The 25,775-nt window shown below is 44.0% G+C and overlaps 1 protein-coding gene across 2 annotated transcripts; it reads right to left on the bottom strand.

Moving 5' to 3' along the window:
- Window positions 1-1,264: 1,264 nt before the first annotated feature.
- CMTR1 (cap methyltransferase 1) lies at window positions 1,265-25,660 on the bottom strand. 2 transcript variants are annotated; one of them, XM_071576624.1, is made up of 24 exons: window positions 25,330-25,660; window positions 23,384-23,529; window positions 21,343-21,485; window positions 18,899-19,057; window positions 18,340-18,432; window positions 17,065-17,136; window positions 15,750-15,844; window positions 15,573-15,645; window positions 15,211-15,409; window positions 14,336-14,454; window positions 14,004-14,100; window positions 12,647-12,779; window positions 11,284-11,463; window positions 10,829-10,885; window positions 9,800-9,857; window positions 9,096-9,164; window positions 8,797-8,928; window positions 8,176-8,298; window positions 7,377-7,468; window positions 6,675-6,743; window positions 5,187-5,234; window positions 4,492-4,604; window positions 3,854-3,962; window positions 1,265-2,112 (listed from the first exon to the last, which is right to left on the bottom strand). In XM_071576624.1, exons 2-24 carry the CDS (start codon window positions 23,511-23,513, stop codon window positions 1,980-1,982), a joined length of 2,496 nt encoding a protein of 831 aa, XP_071432725.1. In that variant the 5' UTR covers window positions 23,514-23,529; window positions 25,330-25,660; the 3' UTR covers window positions 1,265-1,979. The 2 variants fall into 2 exon arrangements, with proteins under 2 accessions (XP_071432725.1, XP_071432716.1); XM_071576615.1 differs by lacking the exon at window positions 25,330-25,660 and having other exon boundaries at window positions 23,384-23,535.
- Window positions 25,661-25,775: the final 115 nt, after the last annotated feature.

The raw sequence follows: 25,775 nt of genomic DNA, 5'->3' as shown, positions 1-25,775 counted from the left end.
AGGCCTACACTCATCCTAAGGTTGTTCTTAAGTCACCCCTCTGTCTGCCAGCCCACAGGAGTCGAAGCCCTGAGCACAGGAGGCAGGCCGAGGGAGCAGCATGCTCAGCTGGCATTGAACAGCCTCAAGGCAGGCCACAGAAGTGCCAGAACACAATTACTGGTGGGTTTAGAAGGCCGACTGTACACAGGCCTGGACACCACACAGTTGGAGGTACTTTTATTGCCCACGGGGAGAGATTCCTCCTCATCCCTCATGGAAGTGCTTGTGCCAACACAAAGGTACCAAGTGACACACATCTTCTTCTTCTTTTTGGGGCAGGACCACTTGTTTCATATATGTTTGACTGATGCATGAGAGCAGAGGGGGTCTACAGGTCAGCAAGAGAATGCATTAACAGTGTGCAGTCCTTAACTGCTTTCATCTACCTGTGTTCAGGTGAAAATTCCTATGTTTTCCTGCATAAGCTTGTTCAAATCATGTATGGGTGTGGAGGAAAAAACCCAACTATCTAAACAATTGCTATAGATTCTAGAACTATAGCTTTCCTTAAGGCACACTTCAGACAACCCCTAAATCAGTTTCCTCCCTACTGCCAATCTGTGTTTCTAAATAAGAACACACAAACAAAAAGGGTAATTTTGCTGCTTGGTCAAAAGCATTCAACTATGTGTTATCTTCTGATTTATGTGGAAGACCTGGCAAAGTGCTGTGGAAGCTAGAAGTGAAGGTAAAACATGCAACAGAAAGCAACTTTTGAGCTTGGCACTGAAGTGCGTGGAAAGTCTGGACACACAAAAATACCATGCTGAGAGTTCCATTGCTCTGTGCCTTCACCCAGCTGCACTTCCAGGGTCAAATGAGATACAAAGGGTTTCAAAGTCACTTTGACATTTAAAAAGGAAAGTCTGGTTACGTTGCCAGGGGTTAGTCAGGAGACAAGATTTCTTCCAATTAACCAACATGGTCATAGTCAAGATCTCTTTTTTCACTGAAGCCCTGGATCTTTTTAATTAGGACAGACAGCCCCATAATTTATTCCAAAGACTCCAGCATCTTAGCCTTCCACTGTCTTCCCTCCCACATCCACTTTCCTCCCTGAAGATTTGGGTAATAGCATCGAGTACCAACAATCAAAGCTCCTTGGTCTCTGCAGTACCATGAGGCAGGTACACCAACCATAGCATGTTTGCAAATTAACCCCAGACTGCTGGCCTGATCAGTCACTAACCTGGAGAGGGGAAATCCTTGTCACAGCAGCCTCTAGAGGTCTGAGAAAGCCCTGGCACTGAGCACATCAAATCTGTGCCAGGAACTTTACTGATCACCTGCATTGGTGTTTGTCCAACAGGATGCCATCACATTAGAATTCCCAGTGGCCAGCTGAGTGCCTTGATCAACAGAGTGTTGGAGACACCACCAAGTATACATAACGTGTCCTGCAGCTAGTGTTCCCAATGATGTTAACACCCTCCACTGGGTAGTGTATGCCTTTGACAAGCCAAGGGGACGGAGAGCTGCCAGGAACAATGCAGGGCTGCTTCAACGTCCAGTTGCCCAGCTCTGCCATCAAAACATCTCTGCTCCTTCCCATATTGCCAGAGAAGCACAAGCCTGGAAAGTTCTGGCACACACAGAGCTCCACAAACCTTGCTGAACATTTGAGTAGGAGCAAAGAAAGCTGCCAGCCCCTTGGCCTAATGCATGCATTTGGGCAGGACATAAGGGCATTAGGCCTTGGCTCCAGGAGTCACCATGGGTACTCCAGCAGCAGGTGCCACCTGGGCTGTACTCTTATATACACTGCCAAGGTAGAGCCTCATCCTATGCCTTCTGCGTACCACCCCTGGTTCAATCAACTCCAGGAAATCAACTCTGGAGAAGACCAGGACAGAAGTTGTGGAGTGTCCCCAGTCGCATCAGTCCCTGAAGAATCCAAGCTGGGCTCAGACCCTCCCTGCACCCTCAAGGGAGCAGGGTTAGGGGTAGTGTGCTTGGATGAAAGACAGGACAGTCTCCTTTGATAGCTTCTCTGGATCTTGTCTTTTCTGAGAGTCGTGCACTTTGACACCTTCCCCCCACTCCCAGAAGAGGCGGCTGTAATGGCAGATGCTGTGGGCAGAAAGCAGAGCAAGATTAGTTTGGCAGGGGAGGGAAAGGAAAACACTTTGATCCTAGCCAGAGATGGCTGCCCTTGCAATAGGGGCCACACAGAGTCTTAAAACAGGTGCCTTAGAAAAGACTGGCACATTCACTCACCTTACACACTCTACAGCTCCCAAAGTACAGCAACTGCCAAGCCTAAGAGACTTCATAGAAACAAAACTCTTAAATTCTAGCTTCAGTCAAATTCAGTTCAGTATTTGCTGGAAGGGGCCAGTTATTAGGGAAAAAAACCCTACACGCCCCCACCCCAAGTTTCTCAGAGGATGAAACTGTCATTGCAGGCAATGAAAAGGCCTTATGAAGAATTTAGAAGGTCTTCCAGGAGCAGCAACCTAATCAGTCACCACAAACCTACTGTAGTCACTAATAGCTGTCCTATAGAGCTTTGCAAACAAATAGCAGTTCCCACTGTACAAAAGCACACAGGATCATCCCCTCTTTCCCCTCGTGTGAAATAAACAAGCTTAGCTTGGCTGCTGACAGTTCTAGTCCTACAGCCATCTCCCACTCCATCCATCAAGCAAGGCCCACCCTCGCTGCATCAACATAGTCCCAGCTATAATGAAATCAGAGCTGCTAATTAGTGCCTACACAGCAGCCCTTAGATTTGTACAATTACTGACACTTAATATTCATAGCTTATTTAGTGCATCTGTTCTAACAAAGCAGTACTAGCACAGCGACAAGAGCACATGTCAATGTCTAATTATAGGCATTAGTACTCAGTTAACCACAACACAAACACAACACATCCCTCCCAGAGTCCCCACACAAGCCCACCCTCCACCTCCTCAGCTATTCCTGCAGGTTCATGCGGGTCTATTTCAAGTACAAAAGCAGAACCAACCCCACCCCGACACATAGAGGAAAAAGGCATCATCATGTGCCTCTGCTTTTCAAGCCTCTTCTTCCATCCACCCCACTACTGAAAGCTTCAAGATTCTTGAAGGCACTGCTGTAAGGTTGGTAGAGAGATTCAAAGGGAGAAAATCAGGAGTCCTATTTCATACCAAGCTCCCACTCAGAGGCACAGTCTTGGGTGATGGTGGTAGAGAGTATCGCTTGACACTGAGGGCAGGGCATGCTCATGAGCCATGAGGTGTCACAGACTCAGGATTTGTCATACTTAAGGAAGGGCCTTAGCATAGTACTCAGAAAATACAGATGGGGTTCAGTAACCACAGTGTGAATGATTGTCCCATGACAAACCACTCCATCCTTTCCCAAGGAGCTGCTCCTTTTCTCTCTCCCATCTTAAAAAAGCTCCCAGCCTCCCACAGCTTATTCTAGAGCCTGGGCTAAATGAACTGGGATTTGCTTTTGAATTACCAACTTCCAACCAAGCAAGTTAAAATACAAAGATGCAGCACAGTGCAGTTGCTGGGCTCGGTTTCTACTTCTCTGTGTGCAGGAGGCTCAGCAACTTGTACTCTGCTGCAGACAGAGGCAAACAAAATTGTGAGATGTTTGTTATTCATGCCATTAATTGCAAAATCCAGGATTCCCGATCAGCAGTTTCCTGAGAAGGTGCCAGCTCCTGCAGCACACCCTGCTGGTGACCAAGCTGCACTTGCACTGCAAACGACTGCAAGAACACAGCACTCCTGAACTCCCTCCCTTATACCCAGGCACACACACACAGGGACTCAGCTTTCCTTCCATAGCCTCAGCTCTGGCTTGTACTCACTGAAATGGTGCAATGGCTTCAGAAGGGAGGCTGTATGTTGCTACATTGGTCATCTTGTTGAAGAAGAATTTCCTCTTGAAGTTTTTGCTATATGCCATTGTCCAGGGATCTAGAAAAAGTTACAAGAATCAGACAGAAAATAGAAAGGGGTGGAATAGCACAGTATAAATTCACATACAGTGCAAGCAAGGAGGTGAAATCTATAAGAATGATTGCAATCCTTCTGTTGCTCCTTTTTCCTTTCCTCCTCTGAGGTGTCCTGTTTCCCAAGCTGTTCTCTATTCACTGAGAAAAATCCCTTCTCCCTGCATTTCAAATTTGACATTCCAAATCGAGTATTTCCCTGTACCACTACTCTGACAAACATCTTGATGAAAAATTATCCCATTAAAAATAATAAATCATGTAAATAAATGGAATTACCCACATAATATCTAATCAATGCACAACAGAAAAACCTATCACATAAATACCCCAAACCCTTATACAAATCCAGTCGCTACACGGAAACAGTTAATCTCTAGCCATTGGAATACTCCCATTAGTTTTCTGCCAAGTTACAAAAGGAGTGAGCCTGGTCAATACTTTTTATTTGGAGACAAAAGTTGAGTAAGAGTGAGGACACTCTCTCTTCCTACCATTCATAGTCCGTACGATGTAGAGTCCTGTGGGCACAAAGTGCCGGTCATCTCGTCCAGTGTAGGACAGCCGGGGCATTCCCCCTGAACTCTTGATGACTTTCATCTCTAACCTAAATGTTGAGAGAAAGCAGTGATAGAGGTTGCCTGTTTCTTCCTTTACCACTCTCTTGCATACAATGCACCACCTGCACACTCTACAGAGTGCCATAGTATGAACCATCAGCACTGCACATGACAGGACCAAATCATCCCACACTGGAGAATTCAGTCTCTTGCCTTCCCACACAGGGCTAGAGAAACCAGCCAAACCTGCCTAGATCAGGCTGCACATTGAATGTGAGATGAAGAATTTGATGATCTATGATCATTAATCCAAATGAGCTTCCTATTTCAGGTATGAATTCTTGATCTTTCAAGCCAGTGATAATTCACTGATACTGGTGCACACAAACTCCAGCACTGTTGCTACTCCAACTGTTCTAAAGTGCACTGGTCACATCTATATAGAACGTAGCTGAATGATGCTCTTGAGTCAGCAGCATCTCAGAAACAGCATCCACCAGCTCAGTGAGCTCTAACAGCTCTTTCTGCAGGACTCCTGTAGCACAGATCAGCACATACCTTCAATTTCTGTGCACCAGTGGCTGATAACCTCAATGAGCCATTATGTTTCATTTGCACCAATCACTTACCTCACAAAAATCTTCTCCATTTCCTCCAATCTGTACACTTCCTTCACACTGGGAGGAAGAGACAAAAGTATAATTTAAAAAAAGTTTTAACCGGCCTTTTTTTCCTGTTCCGGCTACAGGGAGCAGCCAAATGCTTGATTTTGTACAGCATGAGGTAGTCAGGCATGACTGAGGTTCACCCTTCTCCTCAATCTTATGCTTCAGTGCCTAATTTTTTCTGGCTTGAGAAGACCTGACACCTGCATGCTCATGGTTGGGTTGCTGGAAGGAGCATACGAGCGTCCTTTGCTGCCAAGGAAGCTGTGCATTTTTACCTCAGGTTGAGTATACAGAAGAGTGAAAACAGTGAAAGTCAGGTGCTTTTCTTTTCCCATCACATAAATTCACCAAGATCAGTCCCAGGCATGTTGTGGCCTCAGCATGCTGGCCTTACAGTAAAATTAAACCACCTGATCTTCACTGTTATTATCCTCAGGGATGCCACAAACTCATTAGTTACCCTGAGGTAAAAAACATGGGGTTTGGTTTTTTTTTTAAATCAGCAAAGATGATTTTGAGTCATCATTCTGTCATTATATCAAACTGGTTTTGTTCTTCTGAAACAGAGAAAAACAATCATTAAGATTCAAAAGCACTGCCTCTGATCTGACAACCCAATCATGCATTTCCCATATACTGCTACAAGCATCAGGCTTCAAGAGCATAGTTGGAATACTTTTAACACCTTTCTACAAGAGCAGCAAAGGACCCCTCTACAATCCATTTCCACAGTTCTCCTTCTCACTTCACCCTCAGCCCTCCCCAACACTTTGAGCTCCTCCAATTACTACGTCTCTCTGTCTTGAGTCCGAGATCCTATTCATTATCTTTTATTAAGCCACCAAGGAAAACATCCTCTTTTCCTTCCTCCAGATCCTTTCATAATATTGTTGCCCTTCTAGCTTCTGAAGGAGAAGCTGTTTTGTCCATATTACCTATCTGATGCCCAGCACAGTAATGCTCTCATGCTCTACCGCAGCAGAATTAATGAAATGTAAGGTCACCAGACAATCAAAGCCGAAGTCCTTTGTCAGGAACTTTCTTGGAGTTGTAACTAAAGCCTTGTCCTCATAAATGCTGGTCAGTACTTCATCTGCTAACAGTCAGCACCACTGTACTGCTGCTGACCCTTCAGGGCAGACAAGGACATAGCATTCTCTGCAAAAGCTAAGCTGACTGGGTGCTAGACCTACCATTGCACATATCAGAAATCAGCACCAGCCAATCCACCTATAAGGAAAATGTGACTTTGACATTTGAAAGGATGGCACAACGTCTCCTCTAACATAATTTACCTTAGATATTTAAAGAGCTTTTAGCCTCTTTCTAAAGAATATAACAGAATTACGAATCTCAGCCTGAAATACAGCTCCCCTTCAGCTCCTTATCGTCATCCTCCAACAAATTGCACCAAAGCATGCCAGGCTGAGGGAAGGAGTCATCACTCACCGGATGGGGTTCATGTCTGGTCGGCTAGGTTTAGAAACAGCTTTAACAAACTTCTCTGCCAGCCGAATCCTGAATGAAAATGGCAAGAGAACCCAGCAATTTAATGAGATCTTTGGCACAGTGGGTAGGTAATGGCTTCAGCACAATAACTGATTTGACACTTCTGTACATGCAGACTGCCTCCACTGCTATCCAAATGGGCCTCAGTAAGACTTTTTTCACCCCACTCTCCCAATTCAGGGCCCAGTGATAACTAGCTATTTTCCATTAGAAACAAGTCTCCATGGGTTACACTACAGGCCCACACGCTGTTGAATGCATTGATACACCAGCAGGATAGTAGGACTAATGGAAACATCATGTACCTGATGAAGGAAACACAGAGGCTTGTTCCTTCTCCCTCAGTCAGTTATCAGCTACACTCATTTACATTCCTAGAATGCTTTTTTTCCCCAGCTATGCCTGACGCATCCCAGTCTAAGGAAGAAGCTACACCTGCCCTCATACACAGAGAGGATATAGTTGGAAAAGGCTATACACACTTCACTTCAGAGCAGCTTCATTCACAGTTCATCTTTACAGCACTGTTTCAGATGAATGTACTTGCCTCCCTGTGCTGAGCATTCTGCTTTTTGGGTGAACACTGTTTCCCAGTCACTCCTACTCACGTACAAGAAAAAAGCTTCTCCAGACCCCACATACCTCTGGTTGAAATGCTGTGTTCGAACATCATTGCCATTCAGCACCAAGACATCAAGGATGTGGATAGCGCTGATTTTTCGCTGGGCTTTCCCCTAAGGAGGGCAATACAGAGATTTACTACTCAAACTGTTGATATTTCAGCTTTGATTCATAGCCCATTTTTTTGAGAGGACATCACTCTTATCTAGCAAAAAAGTGCCTTTCCAGATATTAGAAGCGCACAAATTCCCTGCTGCCCATTATACAGTAACATGCCATGCTTCACAAACTGGTCTATCTCAAATACCCAGTTCTCTCTCAGTGGCAGGAGAGAGGGTGGGACCACAGCTGCCATCGGCAGCTCTCTGTGCCTTACCAGGTACCACAGCATAAAGTCCAGTGCACTACAGCATCCTCATCTGAGGTACCAGATGACAGGCAAACTCCCAGGCCACCCAGGATTTTTCACCTTACACTGAATATACCACAAGAATCTTTACCCCACAGCCTGCAATCACTACTGAGCAGTTATGTACCCAAAGAGCCACAGACACATGAAGTCATGCTGGCAATATCATCTGCTGCTCCACAAAGATCAGGAACATGTCAGGTCCAAAGTGTTTTCAAAACAATGTTAAAAGTTCATATCTCTGGACAGAAAGAAGAAACTTAATCCAAACAGTTACTCTAAAGATCATATACCTTACAAAACTGTGGAGCTGGCACAGACAGGACACTTATTCTGCACTATCTTACAAAGATAGACAAAACTGCTTCTTTTATTTGCAGCCACTTGGTAAGCAAGAGTGGGGTCTCCTACCTCTCCTTTCAGCTCATGAACAATCTCCACAGAGAGAAGAGTATCTCGCGGCAGCTCAGTTTTCAAATCCAGCTTTGTCCAGCGATCTGACTGGCGACCACCCCAGGTGTAGATCTGTGATTTCTGTGTGTAGAAGGCAGAGTCAGATTCAGCCAAAGCTTCATGGGGGCAGGGGTGGAGGACAGACCTCTAAATGTAGAGTAGCCCTCAGAGAATCTTTTTGTTCTAGCAGTCACAGGCAGTTTCTTTGTCAGAAGTTTTAAGGAAGAACTTTAATCTCTACAGCAAAGGAACAAAAACACTGATTCTAATCTGCCAGTCATTTTTCATACCTGCGTAGAGAACCAGAAATAGAACACCTTTAAAAGAACAGTGAAGATAATTAGAGATAGTAGCGGGAGTGCAGGTCTCTGTGTAGGCTGAGAATCCAAACCCAGGGTTAATTAGTGTGAAAAGCAGAGATGCCAGGAGAAAGAAACATAAAATAACTAGCAGTCTCAGGGACTGCTGATGGGATCCTTTTAGGCATCTGAGAACAGGAAATGACGGGATGAAGCTGCAAGGCAGACGAGTAGCATTGAAATGAACAAGCAAAATTCCCAGACTGTCCTTAGCACTTACCCCTAACCCCAAGAGGAATTTCTGCTCACTTCCAGACACCATACACCGGTAATCTAACACTTGGCGAATTTTCTCCAGTGTGCTGGAATTCAGAGGAGTGGGTTTGTAACTGAAGGTATCAATGTCTGTGCCCTAAAGAACGAAGTATGAAAAAGGCAACTTAGACACAATACATCAACAGGTAGGTAAACACAATAAAATGATAATCCAGCATTATGTTCTTCATTTCTAAATTCCAAGGGGAAAAAAGTTAGATTTGTATGAAAGGACTCAGAACAAGCTTATGGACAAGGTCTCACCTGGATCAGCTCAAAAAACTTGGACTTGGGATCTGAAGATGAAGGAGCAACACGAGCCTGATCAGGAATCTGAAAATAAATCCAAACAATTGATAGTGTTTTTCTTTGGCACATTCATAGGAACATTTCTTGTTTCAGTACATGACAGAACATCCAACCCCCAAAACTCCTGCTCTTGGGATTCCAGTTGACGAAGAGATGTCATGTGGCATATAAAAGGTCTCATGTCTTGCAAATTTGATGTAGACATATATCTCACAGAAACCAACAGGCAACTTCAGAAAGATATAGCCTGAACCTTTGATTTCATCCATGTTCTGATGAAATACTCTTTCATTGAAGACACACAATTAGCCTGTAAAACTGGCTGCCATATCTGTGGCCACACTGCAGGAAAGAGAAACTGCAGATTCATAGAACAAGACCTTTTGGAAAGCTCTGCTGCTTGAGACTCGGTGCTGAGTTCACTCTGTGTACAATGAAATATTCTGAACTGCAGCAAAGAAGCCTGCTCAGTTAAGCAATACATAATAAATCAGGGACATCCTGTTTGATTATATAAACAGCTTGAAATGGTCTCTGACTTTCACACAAGACACTATATTAAACCTCTGGCTAAAAAGTCCTGTCTGTACCGCAGCTCCACTCTTATTTCACCACAGTAAGGACACTTGCACAAGTGCCCTGCCTGACAGCTTACTTACCCCCCATAGCTGGAGACACTCCTTTCGGATTTCAGCCTGCCGTGGCTCAATCAGCGTTCTAAAGAAAGACAGCAGACTGTCAACACAGTGACAACCTCCTTGATCTTGCAGCATCACACATCCCAGCCCTATAGAATTTGGATCTTCCAGCCTCTGGCTTGGGAATGACAAACAGACATTGCTTCACAACAGATTGTACAAAAGAGGATGCTGCCTGCCCTCTCCACACTCCACCCAACTCCACTCTCTGTTTTTAGCTTTGTTTCATGGCCTGCACTACTGATTAGCAGGCACGACTTTGTTTCATGGAAGTACCACTCGGTATAAATATTTTCAAAAAGTTATGTATTAGTATGAACTTATGCTAATCTCCAAGAGCTGGGTACATAGCCCTACTTAAGAATAGCAGTGAAAACTTGCTGAAGGCCACACAAAAAACAGTGTCAATGTTAGGACTAATGCTTAGATAATTCCTAATTACCAAACTCACTCAACTTTCTACCATATATTATCTCTGAATAACACCTGAACAGGAAAGTCATGGTAGGGAAACACTGCAAGGGCTTTAGTTTTATGCAAGAAATTAACATCATAAGCTTTAGGTAATTCTAGGTATGTAACTTAGATACTTTCAATTGCCCCCAGAAAATGAACAGCTATGAACCACACTCAACTTAGATGGTTACTGTTGAATTGAACATACTAGCTGGGAGTTACTTTTCTGCTTACATTCCTGCTGAGAAGAAAGCTCACTTATGGTAACTGGAAATCATGCAACGCATGGAAGCCTTCTCAACAACAGGGATAACAGATCATCAGTTTTGAGGACTCCTCCAGCCACCCACACATTTCTGCAAATAACTCAGGCAGAGATACAAACTGAGCTACCTAAAAGCACTATTCACTTCTCTGGCTCCAAAGGCCAAGACAAGTACCAGCTCAAATCCAGAGTATATTAAAGAAGGGTCAAACAATTAATTTATAGCAGATTAATTCAGTTCTCAGAAAAAACCAGAGGAATATACTCACGTGTCTTGAACAAAAGCACGAATTTTGGCTAGTGCCTTTATCTGAACTTTGCAGTGGCTAAAAGAGAAGAAAAGTTTCAGTCAGGAAGCAAATAAGTCACCACAAAGATTGTTCTACTACTCAAAACAAGAGTGCTGGGACAACAGCAGGAAGCCAGTCTGATCCTCAGAGCAGTGAGGGATCTTTGACAACATGATTCAAACTGACACGTGGAATGAATTAGGCAGTACTCTCCCTTCTTTTCTACAGAGTACTCAGAGATCAAACAGTCACTAACATTAACACAGCATTTCTATCTGCAGAGTCCCTCTGCTCTGCTCAGCCTCTCAGAGAGAACAAGCAGAGCAGTGTGGCAGCATCAACAAGTATCTCCATGAGTGCAAGAAACTACAACTGCAAGCCATGCTGGTTAATCTGCCCACAGCCAGCAGCCCTCATCGCCCACCAGCACTCACTTTTCATTGGACTGGACAATGTAATTGTAGAAATCCTGGTTGTCTTTGATCACGTTCAGCGGGACAATAAGATTCACATCCACATCAGAGTTGCGCAGCTGGTTGAGTCTGATGTTCACTGAGAAGAGGTAGTTCCGCACATCATCAATCCCCGACTTCAACCCTTTGCATATCACGTATCTGCACAGCAAAGCAAGATCATGTGGGTTCAGTTCTTCTAAACAGTCAACTTTTCTGCCACACTCCCATTAAAAGGACAGTTTCCCAAATCCCAGGAATTCTTTTCTCCCAGATATCCCTAGGAAGGTGCAATTTCACCTATCCCAAAGTCATTATACATTTTCTATGCACTGGAAATACTGAGAAAGGCAACCCTATGACAAATTCCTGCAGATGTCTCTCAAGTAGTAAATCAATTCTGCTAAACTTCACAGGTACAATGAAAAATAGATATAATATAATAGAATTATAGAATGGTTTGGGTTGCAAGGGACCTTAAAGATCTTCTAGTTGGAACCCGTGCCATGGGTAGGGACACCTTTCACTAGACCAGGTTACTTAAAGTCCCACCCAGCCAAGCCTTGAGCACCTTCCAGGGAACAGTAATCCACAATTTCTCTGGGCAACCTGTTTCAGTGCCTTACCACCCCCACAGCAAAGAGCTGCCTTCTAATATCTAACCTAAACCTACTCTTTTAGTTTGAATCCATTCACCCTTGTCCTATCACTACATGTCCTTGTAGAAAGTCCCTCTCAATCTTTCTTGTAGACTCCCTTGAAGTATTGGAAGGCCTCAGTTAGGTCCCTAAGCCATCTCTTTTCCAGGCTGAACAATCACAATTCTCTCAGCCTTTCCTTTGTAATAATCTTGGTGTTCCTCATCTGAACTCGCTCTAACAGGTCCAGGTCGTTCTTGTGCTGGAGATCCCAGATATGGATGCAGTGCTCCAGCTGGGGTCTTACAAGAGCAGAGTAGAGGAGCAGAATCACTTCCCTTGACCTGCTGGCCACATTGCCTTCGATGCAGCCCAGGATACCACTGGCTTTCTGGTCTGCGAGCACACATTTTCAGCTCACATCCAGCCTCTCATATATGCTCTGGCTTCACTGAAATCACAGTTGTTTCACATAAAACAGAATTTATTATGAATCTAGTATCACAGCTTTCTTCCCATAAGGGCAATTTGGCAAACACCATCTTTACCTTGTCAGAATGTGCGAAACATTTAAAATGCTTCCTTCTGCAAGGCAGCTGCCAATTGAAGCAGGTCACAAAATTTCCACTAGGTTTACCCAAATCAATCAATCACTGTATTTAGAGGACAGGTTTTCTTTAGTAGTCCCTTATGCTCAAGAATCTCACCTCTCCGAGTTAGCAGGGCGGCTTGTCACAGGTTTAAAGATGCACACTCTCTCAAAGCAGCAATACAGCAGATAAACAAGTCCCACACTGAATGGAGTAAACAGGTCAAAGGTTTTGCAGACAAAATGTCCTCCTGGAAAACAGAGAGAAGTACACCAAAACTAGTAGATTATAGGGAAACAAGGAAATATACCTCAAAAACTTGATCTTCTACAGAGGTAGTAATAGTGTTTATGTACAACTAAACAGCATCTCTGTATAACTAAACAGCATCTAGAACACATGCCAGCAAGGCTTGATGAAACATCTTCCCCATGTCTTTGCAGCAGAGAGAAAAGCATTCACTTGACCAGAATCAAATCAGTACGTAGGTTGTCTCTCAAGCAAAACTTCTATTGACACACTTCCCTTCCAGGCCCAAACTGTGCCCTATGACATGGCAGCATGGTGTGCTAAAGCCTCCAGGGAAGAGGAGCTCTGGTATGCACAAGAAACCTCAGGCTGGAGGAGAAGACTAAAAGAGGTTAACTATATAGAGTAACTCACCATCTAGACAGAAAGGAGTCTGTTACCCCTCACCTTCAAACAAGATTCCCAATTATCCCAAGCAAAATGCAGGGAATTTTACAGAACTATTATGTACCCAGGTAGATAAGAGTTAAAGAAGGCTGCCCCTTTTAGCAGATCACATTTGAGACTACTGCTAAGTAGACTGTTGTCTCAGCTACTTGTACACATAAGGCACAAGATAAAAATGGTCATTATGTTACCATTTGTCTTCTGTATTAGTGCCAAAGCCTAGCAAAACTCACTGGAAGAGAGGAAGTATCAAAATCAGATATAGTGTAATGTCCACCATTTGAACAGGTACAGCTAAAACAAAGTGAGACATCATCTTGTTTTGATCACACAGATGGCAAATTTACATGAGAAAAGCCACAGGTTAGAGAAAAGGGTTAACTGGATAAAGACCACTCTCTGTTCCAATCAACTGGAATATTCAGGAAGCAGTAGTGCCATAAAAATCACATACACTGTCCAGTTAGGCAAGAACACTAGTGATCCTAGCCCAAGACAGACACATAAACCTAACAAATTAAGACGTTTAGGTTAATGTATTTTACCTCATGCTTTTAATTAAAAGCAAAATAAACACCGAAATTCTTATTTTTCCGACCAGTTCTCTTAGCTTTGTGACACCCACCTCAGGATTGAATGCATACACATTCAATTCTGTGCAACTTAGCCTCACTGCAGAGGAGACTTCAAGGCACGTTAATAAAAGTTGCACAGCAACCTCCCACAGTGCCAGCCACACCTTGGAGCAGGAGGAAGGAGATTAATGGACAAAACATACCTGTCCGGACAATAGACAGCGCTGTAAGGAACTGGCAAAGCATAAGCTGCTTGCTTAGGATTTCTTGCAGGTTCTCCTGACCCTCCACTGAGAAACCCTGCAAAGCACATAGCATACAATTAGTATCTCCACAAATCTGTCGGTCAAGAAAAGGATTTTGCAGAGCTAAATCATGAGAATTTCTGTTTCTTCATGATAAGAGAACTGCTAACAGGAATTTTAATGGCAAACCTTCACATTGTAGCTACACACACATGTCAAATACCCTGCTATATGCAGACTGAGGTATGAGTTTTGGTCCTTAGTGCAGGAAGAAAAAGAAATTGACCAACCCCATCAGCCATTAAGAAATGCACTCCCTTGTGATCAGTGTTGTCCAAAACAAAATTCTGGAAAGCCGTAATGTTCTCTGATCGAGTGATGTCTCCATCTCCATCAATTCCTCCCTCTCCTAAGGGGAGAAAGGAGACAATTGCTAACATGTTTGCAAATATAAACTAAAGATCAGTAGGTACAGATGATCTACTGCACTCAATCAACATTTAGTCAGAAATTACAATGACCCTTGACAGGCAAATAAGCATAAACACATTCTCCTGTTTGCCACTGAAGATGGTTTGTAATTCATACAAATTATTCAGATTGTGTGGTCAGGCCAAAATAAAACCATACAATAACAAGTTCAAGTGATGATTTGTACATTAGCCTCAGGGCAACATAATATTCTCATCCAAGTAGGAATGGCACACAGCTGAACCCACTAAAAATGTAAGATTCAACCTCACTGCACAGCTCACCTGTTAAAAACGTGTTATTACAGACATAGCAAAATTATTTACATTGTGCATTTGTAACCTTCTACTAAGAATTCCGATCATTCCAAAGGAACACAATACTCGTTTCCGAACACAATACTCATTTCCAAACACAATATGATGTGGACTTTAAACAAACAACTACGAAAAATGCCCATGAATAAGTTTATAAAGCTAGCAGGGAAAGGGAGATAAGTGCAGAAATATAACTTGATATGCAAGCTCACCAATTTCAACCCCTTTCTCTGATGGCAGCCCCCTTCTACCTTGGTAACTGGTTCCCCAGGCTTCTCCCAGATCCCCATGCTGCTATCAATACCAGCCCTGCTAGTAATGCAGAAGCTGCAGCATAAGCAAAAACATCAGGTAACATTCATACATGCACTACATACCATAGTAAGGTTCAAAGAGCTCACTGGAAGCAGAATAAAAATCCTCCAGTTTAAAATCATTTGGTCCTTTCAAGGTCATGCCAAAACCTTTTGCATGCCACTTCCGCCTCCACAAGACATATTCAGAGAAGCCTCCAGGACCAGCACACACATCAGCAAAGTAGAGCAGCTCTGCATCATATTCCTTTATCAAAGGCACCTGCAAGACAGGAAATTCTACCAACTTGTAACAGCTCCTATCAGTCAAACCAAATACACCATAAACTACAGTACCCAGGGAAGTATCCTAAGGATTCTCCTTTTTTCCCCACCTTCTACATTCTCTGAGAAAGCACTGCTGTTTGAAAGTCAGAGGCACTCACCCCATTGTAGTCCTTAGGGTTTGTAAACATGTAGTCAAAGACATGGTCCATATTTGCCATCTTCATTGCAGCCCTGTGAACACATAAATAGAGCCCTTGTAAGTTTCATCCTTGGCTCCCCCAGCTGAAAGGGGGTATAAAAGGGAAAGGGACTACACTATTAGGCATTCTACAAACCTGTTCAGAAAGAAAGCTCCACGGATCATCTCATAGGGGTTAGACCTTGTTCGGGCTCGACGCATTTCTTCTCCATCCAGCTCATCAAAAACGCTCTGCACAAACAAAAACAAAGCTCAGCTGGACCTGGCACAGGCTGAAGGGACAGGTAGGTATGAGCACTTCTTATCTTCATGCTTCTCTCTCCTTAGACAGCAAACTCTATGCAGGATTTGGTTCACCAATACGAAGTATTTTTCCGTCACACTCTTCTTCTAAGCCACCTCAGCTCTTAAGCAAATTTAGTGATACTGAAGACTTCTGTGCTGATCGCTCCAGAGTCTGATAACATGGTTAGCAACCTCAAAAGCAGTTCCCATCCAAGGTATTTCTTTCACATACACATATACACTCACACACTACTGCAATTTACAAGGGCATGAAAATCCAGGAGGGAAAATGGAACACATGAAAGAAGCTTATTTCCTCAGTTTATTCAAGCCTTCAGCCTTTCAGTTGGACTAAGAAATGAAGACTGTTTTCTATCACCTCTGTGCTGGTTTTGGCTGGGGTAGTTAATTTCCTTCACAGTAGGTAGTATGGAGACATATTTTGGATTTCTGATGGAAAGAGTGTTACAGAGACGTTTTCATTATTGCTGAGCAATGCTTGAAGAGTGTCAAGGCCTTTCTGCTTCTCCTACTGCCCCATCAGCAAGTAGGCTGGGGGATGTACTTTTGCAGAGTTTGGAGGGGTCACAAACAGAACAGCTAATCCCAACTGTCCAAACAATATTCCATACCACACGGCATCATGCTCAGTATATAAGGCGGGAGATGTGGGGGACATTTGGAGTTATGACTTTTGCCTTCCCAAGTAACTGTTTTTTGTGATAGAACCCTGCTCTCCTAGAGATGGTTGAACACATTCCTGCCCATGCAAGTAGTGAATTAATTCCTTGTTTTGCCTTCCTTGCATTGAGTGGCTTTTGCTTTACTTATTAAACTGTCTTTATATCAATCCACAAGTTCTTCCTCACTTTTACCCTTCCAATTCACTCCCTGATTCCGCTGGTGAGGGAAGGAGTGAGCAGCTGCGTGGGGCTTAGCTGCTGGCTGGAGTTAAACCAAGACAATCTCTTAGAAGGCTGAGGATCAAAACAGGTTGCTGAACTGATAGTAAAAGCCAGGATGCTTAAGTCATCCCAGTGACATGGAGGTGAAAGAGGATGTTCTGAGTACTTGCCAATCACTTAAGTTAATTACTGAATCCTCTTCAATTATTTGTTTCACTTACTTCCCCAAAACTTCAATTCTTCTCTAAAAAAGGGACTCACCTTGCACTGCAGGACATTATGTAAAAGCTCTTCATTACAGAACTCTGTTTCATCTTCAATCATCATCTTCCTCTGGAACAGGACAAGAGCACAGACAGCAATTAGCAAACATGGTATCAGTCAATTCAGAATGCAGAATGTATCAGTAATGAAAGAAGGCTGCCAGCCACATACTAGGTTGTATTAGCAAAAGTGTGGCAATCAGGCCGAGGAATTATTTCTCCCCTCTTATGCATCTTAAGGCCAAATGTGGAATACTGCATCCAGTTCAGCACTCCCTAGTACAAGAAAGACATAAAGGGCCAAAACCAGCAAAAGGGCCACCAAGATGATGAGGGTGCAGAAGCACCTGATATACAAGGAGAGACTGAGAGAAGTTTGTTCAGCATAGAGAAAGGGAGGTAGGAATTGCTGTACAAATGGACAGGACAAATGCCCAGCTGCAGGAAACAGAAAAGACTAACTAGACTCCAAGAGATGTACAGCAACAGGACAAGAAACAATGGACACAAGCCACATATTGAGGTGCTGGAGTGGGTCCAGAGAAGAGCAACAAGGCTGGTGAAGGGACTGGAGCATAAGTCCCATGGGGAGAGGCTGAGGGAGCTGGGGTTGTTTAGCCTGGAGAAGAGGAGGCTTAGAGGTGACCTCAGCACTGTCTAGAACTACCTGAAGGGAAGTTCTAGCCAGGTGGGGGTTGGTCTCTTCTCCCAGGCACTCAGCAATAGGACAAGGGGGCACGGGCTCAAGCTCTGCCAGGGGAAATTTAAGTTGGGTAGCAGAAAAAAATTCTTTCCAGAGAGTAATCAGGCATTGGAATGGCCTGCCCAGAGAGGTAGGGGATTCTCCATCCCTGGAGGTTTTTAAACTGAGATTGGACGTGGCACTGAGTGCCATGATCTAGTAAACAGACTGGAGGTGGACTAAGGGTTGGATTTGATGATCTCCAAGGTCTTTTCCAACCCAATCGATTCTATAAAAAATGCCAATTAGCCATATGGAAATTTTCTTTTGTCAATCAGGTTATCAAACACTGAAACAGATGCTCAAACAGGTTGTGAAGTTTCCATCCTTGGAGAGACTCAAAACTTGACCAAACAAGGACTTCAGCAACCTGACCTAGCTGGATCTGCTTTAAGCAGGAAGCTGCACTAGCAATCTCAAGAGGTTACTCCCAACCTAGGCTATTCTACAACTATTTGACATGGCAATTGTTTCTGACTGAGTAGTCCTTCTTTGTCTTAGACTGGTAAGTACCAAGATCTAAAAACATACCTTCCCCACAGTCATCCACTCCTTCAGCTCCTGGGCATCTGGGATCTGTGTGGTACACTCGGGGCACCAGTCCACCTTCTCGTAAGCACTAGGCTGCAACCACAAGTCACAGAAAGAGCCAAAGATATTTTTACAACAAAAATACAAAAACTAATTGCTCCCCAAAAGTTTGCCTGCCAATCTTAGCACAAAGGGTTATGCCATGATTTTAGGGCCAACCACAGAGTTTTCTCCTCTTAGACTAAAACATGTCTTACTTGTTTATTTTTAAAATTAAAAAAATTATTTTTAAAATTAAAAAACTCCAAACACCTTCACCACTACAAAAAACACTAAACAAACAAAAACCCAACCAAAACCAACCAAACAAAAAACCAACAAAAAATTAGTCTGACAACCAAGATAAAGCAGAAGTCTAATACTCTCAAAGTACAGTTCAGAGAGACACTGGAAAAGAGACAGTTGCCAAAAAAACCCCCACCCTTGCTTTACACATTCTTTCTCCCAGTTCTTGCTGAACACAGCAACATAAATGGGATTCAAAACAGAAAGTACTTACCTCTGGCTCATCCTGCCAATCAATATTGAGCTCCCCATCAAATCCTTTGAGGGTTAGCCCAAAGCCTCTCCTTCCCTTCTGATTGGAGGCCTCAACAATATCCTTCCGTCCTTGGCCATATTTTCCCAGACCTTCTCCTTCCCGAAAGCCCATCTTGGCCTATAAAGTAACCAAAGGGAACACACTGAAGACAAGTGAACTTGAGTTTATGTGCTACTACTGAGGTCAAGGACAGGAAGTGGCCCATTACCCTGAAGTGACTTGAAGACATGGTGCATTTTTAATCTCAGTTCTGGCTTTCAGGACTTAATAGTTCACTGAGGCAGGACACAAAAAAACTAGATTTAAAGAATGATGTTTGAGATGACAGCAAATTACAAAAGGTTCAGTAATGTGGGAACAACCTGCTTAGAGGGAGAAGTAGTGAGGAGCTTGGAGCCCTTCATCACAGTGCTCAGTAAGCATGGAAGTTTCATTAAAAAAAAGATGCTGGTGCAGGGAAAAGTTCATGTTGTGCTATTTTTTGTTGTGAATACACACTCACATGCATTTCAAGCATCAGTTAAAACTTCACCTAAAGCTCAGAGGAGGAATGCAAGACACTGTTCCTGAAACACATCCCCATCTCTTAGGTTAAAAGAACTACGTTCATTAACTGCTAGTTTTTGAGGCTTTTCACTTAGTAAATTTTAGCAACAAGAGAAACAAAAAGCAGGGATCCAGTCAATTTCACATCCTCCAATGTGCATCTACATGACAGTAAGTGAATAGAAGACTTAATGATTGTTTCACTTTGAATGCTATCCATATACTCCTTCCTGTGGGAAGCAACAAAAATTCTGTTTATTACCAATCTGTAGGAAAAACAACACAAGAACATCTGACAGGTTTTATACAAAAGTACACAGCATTTTCCCATTGCCTTTGCAACCTGTCTCTGAATCAGGCCTTGAATTTTGTACACCAAATGTCACAGCCACCAAACCAGTTATATGAATTTTCTGAGGACAGAATTTCAAAAAATCGAGCAATTAAGGACCATTTCACTTACCTAATGCTACCATATCATTCAACCACACTTGACATCAATCTTTATATTCAAATTTATGAGGCCTTACATACAAAAGCCTCGCAGATTCAGTAGTAAAACCTCCTATACCGTGACAACTGAAAGCACATTTCTTAATTGGCTTGGGAGAGAACTTTTCAAAGACAGACAGTTTTGCTCGAGAATCAGAAAACTGCTGCCCAGTGCCAAAAATGCACATAGACAGATTCTGAGTGAACAGCAACAGGATATAGCTAGAGAGGCACAATCAGCAACTCTCAGTCTCTGGGATCCCACTGAAATTTGAATTCAGCAAGAAAGGGTTTTTTTATGTAGAGGTATGATCCTGCTTGTCAGCAGCATTCCACCTCCTGGAAAAATGTTCCTACCCCTAGCAGCAGCAAGCCCGCCTCAGCTTCTAGCAGAATACTGAACTTCTAACAGCAGAGGCAGGTACAAGCTGGTCTACCACCATGGAAAGACTGTGAGTACAGCAACAGCACAGAACAAAGGGAGACCTGCATTTAAGTCCTCAATGAGTCAAACTTTCTGTTACATCTCAGGTAATACACAACTATACATCTCATGTTTTCCGCTGCCCTTGAAAATCAACATTTTTGTTTCTCTGTTCTTTCATGATTATGAGACACTCACAACACCACAGCAACAAAGTTTGCATCAGGAGATAAGCAAACTCCTGACTCTAGAGACTCCCGTTCTGTACAGTCTGCTATTGCCTCAAACTTAGGAACAAGTTGCTAGATTTGGCACTACCATGAGACAGTCAATCACTTTTTTAGAACTTTCTAAAAGCATTTTCTTCTCCCACATTAACACTGTGAAATCAAGGGGTGGATGATCACTTTCAAAGTTTAGCTGTCACAGTCGCTACCCTTGACAATTCCCTGCCGTTCTGAGAAATATCCAGCCCTACATAAAGCAGAGTGGTATGACTTGAAAGAAAAGAAATATCTTAATAATTAAGGTAATAATTCCACGAGAGTACATCAGCCAGCCTTCAAGACCAAAAAAAATAATGTCAACCACAGAGTTTGCTATGGCCTTTCTTACAAGGCATTTTTAAACTCAAGCATTGCAAAATAATACATGGTAGGACCTTCTATTCAAGCTCAGCAAGCTGTGTGACCCAGAGACCCATCCCTTCTCATTCACCTCCCTGTTCCTAGGACCTGAACATGAATCAACTTTTTTTTTTAACAGATCCCCTTAAACCAAGCTCTCTCAGCCTCCCCCAGTTGCTCCTAATAGATGGCTCAAAGATGCAGAGAACCCTGCTACGAAGAGGATCAGAATCAAACTATCCTATAACAAACTGGTCTTTTCCCTTTGCTCTCATCGGTTCATAATAGATCAGTCCAAAAGTATTTTGACCCACCATAAGCTTTTGGGAGACACTGTTATACATTGAGTAGCGAGACGAAGTGCCCTCCACAAGAGAGTCTTGTTTGAACTCGTTGCTGAAAACTGGTCTTTTTTCATCGCTCTCGCTGTCAGACCCACTGCTGCTACTGGAAGACTCTGAAAACAACAAAGTGAGAAAAGTGAGAGTGAAAATAAAAATAAAATGGAAGAAAGACATGTCAGTTACCACATTAGAATACAGTGTGACTCATTAAATCATCTCAACACACACTTGGAGGACATTTCAGTATCCCAAATGTGCTACGGGAAGCACAGAGGTGTAATATAAAATACTCTGTAGAACCAACACCTGCTTATCTGCTCCTTTGTCTCAGGGACACACACAACCTCTCTGAGCCACTACATTCCAGGCCCCACAAAGGTCTGGGCAAACCCCATCACAGCAGCAGAGCAGCCACAGCATAACCACAGTAGTGCTGTGGTGTCCCTGACCTTTGCAATGATCCTGAGGAACTGAGAAGGTTCACAGGGATTCTCTCATAAGGATAATGACAAATACATCTTGATGAAACATACTGAATTCTCCTTCATATCCTACTTAACTGCAGGTGTAAATGCATCCCTAATTTAGCCAAAAATCTGCAGCTAGTACACGGGTATCTACCAAAGGGCCAACACTGCAGAGAAGAGAAAGTTAAACTTACTACACTTAAGTTGACCCTCACTACCCACTTCAGTAGCAAGGACCCACAAGTTCACTACAGCAAGTGAGATGTTTCCTCACCTCTAGAGTTAACTGATACACACAAACTCAAGGGAAAAATATGGTCAGATTACACCAATCTTTAAAAATAGCCTGACAAAGGTGTGAGGAAGAACTTCAAAGAAATGCAGAATGTTAAGGGGTTGAAGGGACCTTGAAGATCATCCAGTTCCACTCCCCACTGCCATGGCTGGGGACACAGCTTAATCAAGTCAATGGTTCAATCAAGGTAATAAGTACCACCATACACTCAAAATAAACTTTTGTCACCTGACACTGATGCATCAAAGCTTTCATGGGCACTAAACAATGAAGCTTTGTCTACGCCCATTTTCACCTTTGGATCTAGTTGGGAGGAACCTAGGCCTGTATGAACTCAAATCGCTCTGCCTGAGGTGGGTGACCAGGGAGGCCCGAAAACCCAACCAATCTTTCCATTTCTCGTGTGGCAATATCACTATGAGGATGAAGCAATAGCACAAGTTTCTTGCTGAAATTTGCCTAATATCAGTCATACTACACCTAATGCTGTGAGGTAGACCACAGGAGCAGCAATCCACAGCAAGCACAGCCACACTCTGCATTGAACCTCTGCCTCTTGAGCCTTCCTTCTTCACCAAGTGCTAGAAATGATTCTATGCTACTTTGGACAGCTATGAAATCTTGAACTACAAAAGTTGCCCTGAGATAATGCAGAAAATTGTTAGCAGAGTTGATAATTTTCTGTGTATCATTTAAAAAGGAATTATTTAACTTCACAGACACGTTAAAAACCCCCAACATTATAATTAGCTAAAAAGGATTGAACTTCTCTTACATTTGTATAATTTAAGAAAAAACAGACTATGTGTAAGATTCAAAAATAAAAACAGAGGAATTGCTAAACAAAATTATGAGTATGATGTTTCTTTATGGCACAACGCCCACAACTCCTCACTTGCTGAGAGTTTCCAAACCAGAAATAGCTGCTGAGACTGAAAAGATCAATGGTGCTCATGTATTACAAGAATCTTTATAGCTTTGGATGATGCACGTCATCTACCTCAAACTTGATTTTCTATGTCTGAATCCACACAATTCCACGCAATTGTCTACCCGAGATTTTTAAAAAGTTTAAAAAAACCCACACCAATTCAAGGCTGTGAGAAGAAATAAAATAACTTGGTTTTTTTCTAAAGAGAGAGTATGCCTTGAAGCTCAGGCTATCAATTAGGATTTGGGAGACGTACATTCAAATCCTAGTTACTATTTATATTCCCTGCAGCAGCATTTACCAGATCTCCAACCTTACCTTGAGTAGTATGATTACTAAACTGATTTTCATCATCTGAAGTAGAACTGAGAGTTAATCCCAAATCTTCCATCCTCTTCTTCTGCTTATTTTGGGGGCTGCTAAATTCGGGTTCTGTCCTTCTCTTCATTTTTTTTGCTGAAATGCTGAAAGATGATTACAGTTGGCAAACATTAAGCAAATTAACTTTCTGTAAGGTGCAGCAGCATGGTAGTATAGATAATTTCATGGACTGTTTGGTATTATGCTTCTCAAATTTCTCTAGATAACTTAAATAATGGCAGTCAATTATTACTACTGCTGAATCAGAGAATCATTTTACTCAACCACACCAAAACAACTAAGATCAGTCTAATGAAAACCATGCAAGGTAGAACCAATTTCTCACAAGAGACTTTGAAACTCTGACCTCACCTCTGCAAATGTTAATTAACAAAGGAGCTTTCCTATATGACTTGCACAACAGAACTTTATTGAATATGTGTGCTCAAGTTGGAGGCAGGGGGGTGAAGGTATGTTTTTCACCAGGAATCACGGGCAAGATACCAACCTTCTGGATGTGGCTGATAAACTTTGCAAAAACCCAGAGAAAGGACTAATGCTTAAGATGGAGTTAACAGAAGCCAGCTGGGAAGGCCTGCAGCAGGCAAGAACCAAGTAACAGGAATGCAGGTGAAAATTAAAAGTCAGAAATGCTTAGCCACACCAACTAAAACCTCCCTGATACTGAAAACAAAAAATTAAGCCCTTATTGGTGTTTATTATTCTACACGGGAACACTGGGCAAGAAAAAGTGCCCCAGGTCACCAATTCAAACCCTCAGTTACCTTATTTCCACAAACACATACTATAGTGCAGCTTAAGGCCAAAAGCTTTGTTCATCCCCACAGTTCTGACTGCAAAACGATCCCACAACATCACTGTGCTATGGCTAGGAAATCTTTTCCCCTCTAACAGTTCTGTTACAGACAACTCAACTTCATCTGCCCTTGCCTCAGTTTAAAGTTTTGCTTTTCCCCCTGCTTCTCTCTAACAAACTGGCCTTTTTCTATTTCTTCTGAGAGTCTCTCATTAGGCTAACATGCTCTCAGTTTACCCCCACAAGCTCCCTCTCGAGACCCCACCCTCCGAACTCCGCTAAGGGTCTCTCACCGCATCTGCCTTCCTGATAGATTTCCAACCAGACAAAGTTGAGTGCAAAGCTGGGGACACCCACTCAGTCCGTCGAGAGCCCCCCCAGCAGCACCAGCGCTGGGCCCCGGGGCGCTCCCAGCCGGCCCCTCGCACAGCCTCAGGATCTTGAGGCTGGAAAAGACTCCTGAGATCATCGAGTCCAACCTTGTCCGAGCCACCACCACGTCAAACAGGCCATGGCAGTGAGTGCCACGTCCAGCCTTTCCTTGAACACCTCCAGGGACGGTAACTCCATCACCTCCCCGGGCAGCCCATTCCAATTTCTAATCACCCTTTCTGTGAAGAAATCCCTCCTGATGCCCAACCTGAGCCTCCTGATGCCCAACCCTGGTGCAGCCTAAGGCTGTATCCTCTTCTGCCGCTTGTTGCCTGGGAGAAGATGCCGACCCCCACTTGGCTGCAGTCTCCTCTCAGGGAGCTGTAGAGCGATGAAAATCCACCTGAGCCTCCTCAAAGAATCATTTGGGTTGGAAGAGACCTCCAAGATAATCAAGTCCAACCCTTGGTCCAACTGCAGTCCGTTTATTAGATCATGGCACTCAGTGTCACGTCCAGTCTCACCTTAAAAACCTCCAGGGTCGGAGAATCCACCACCTCCCTGGGCAGCCACTCCAATGTCTGACCACTCTCTCCGTAAAGAACTTCTTCCTGATCTCCAACCTAAACCTCCCCTGGCAGAGCTTAAGCCCGTGCCCTCCTCCTCTCCAGGCTGAACATCCCCAGCTCCCTCACTCGCTCCTCACGGGACTTACCCTCCAGACCCTTCACCAGCTGTGCAGCGCTGCTCTGACCCTCGGCCGGTGGAACCGCCCGCCCCGCAGCGCCAGAGGCCGAGCCGCGGAGCCCCGCGGGCGGAGGGCGGGAGGGCGCGGGTAACAGCTGGCGGCCGCGCCTCGAGGGTGCTGCCCCGCACACGGCCGGGGCCCGCGGACAGCGCTGTGCCGGAGCGGCGGCAAAGGCGGTAGCGACGGTCGGGGCGGGCTGGGTGGGCTCGGCAGAACGCGAGGCGGCCTCAGAGGCGGCTCCTCGAGCGCCGCCGCCGCTTTCGTTTCCCGGCTCGGACGCGGCATCGGCGCCGCCCCCGCCCCGCCCCGCCCCTGGCGCGGGGCCTCCCCGGGCCGCCGGCGCGCGGCAGTGACGTAATGCCATCCCCGCGCGCCCGTTCCCGCCGGCGCGCCGGGGGCAGCCCCGAGCCGGC

The sequence above is a fragment of the Pithys albifrons genome, chromosome 2 (genome assembly GCF_047495875.1).
Source record: "Pithys albifrons albifrons isolate INPA30051 chromosome 2, PitAlb_v1, whole genome shotgun sequence".
NCBI lineage: Eukaryota > Metazoa > Chordata > Aves > Passeriformes > Thamnophilidae > Pithys > Pithys albifrons.
Note: the sequence above shows the minus strand (reverse complement) of the source record. Positions and strands in the feature narration are given on the sequence as shown.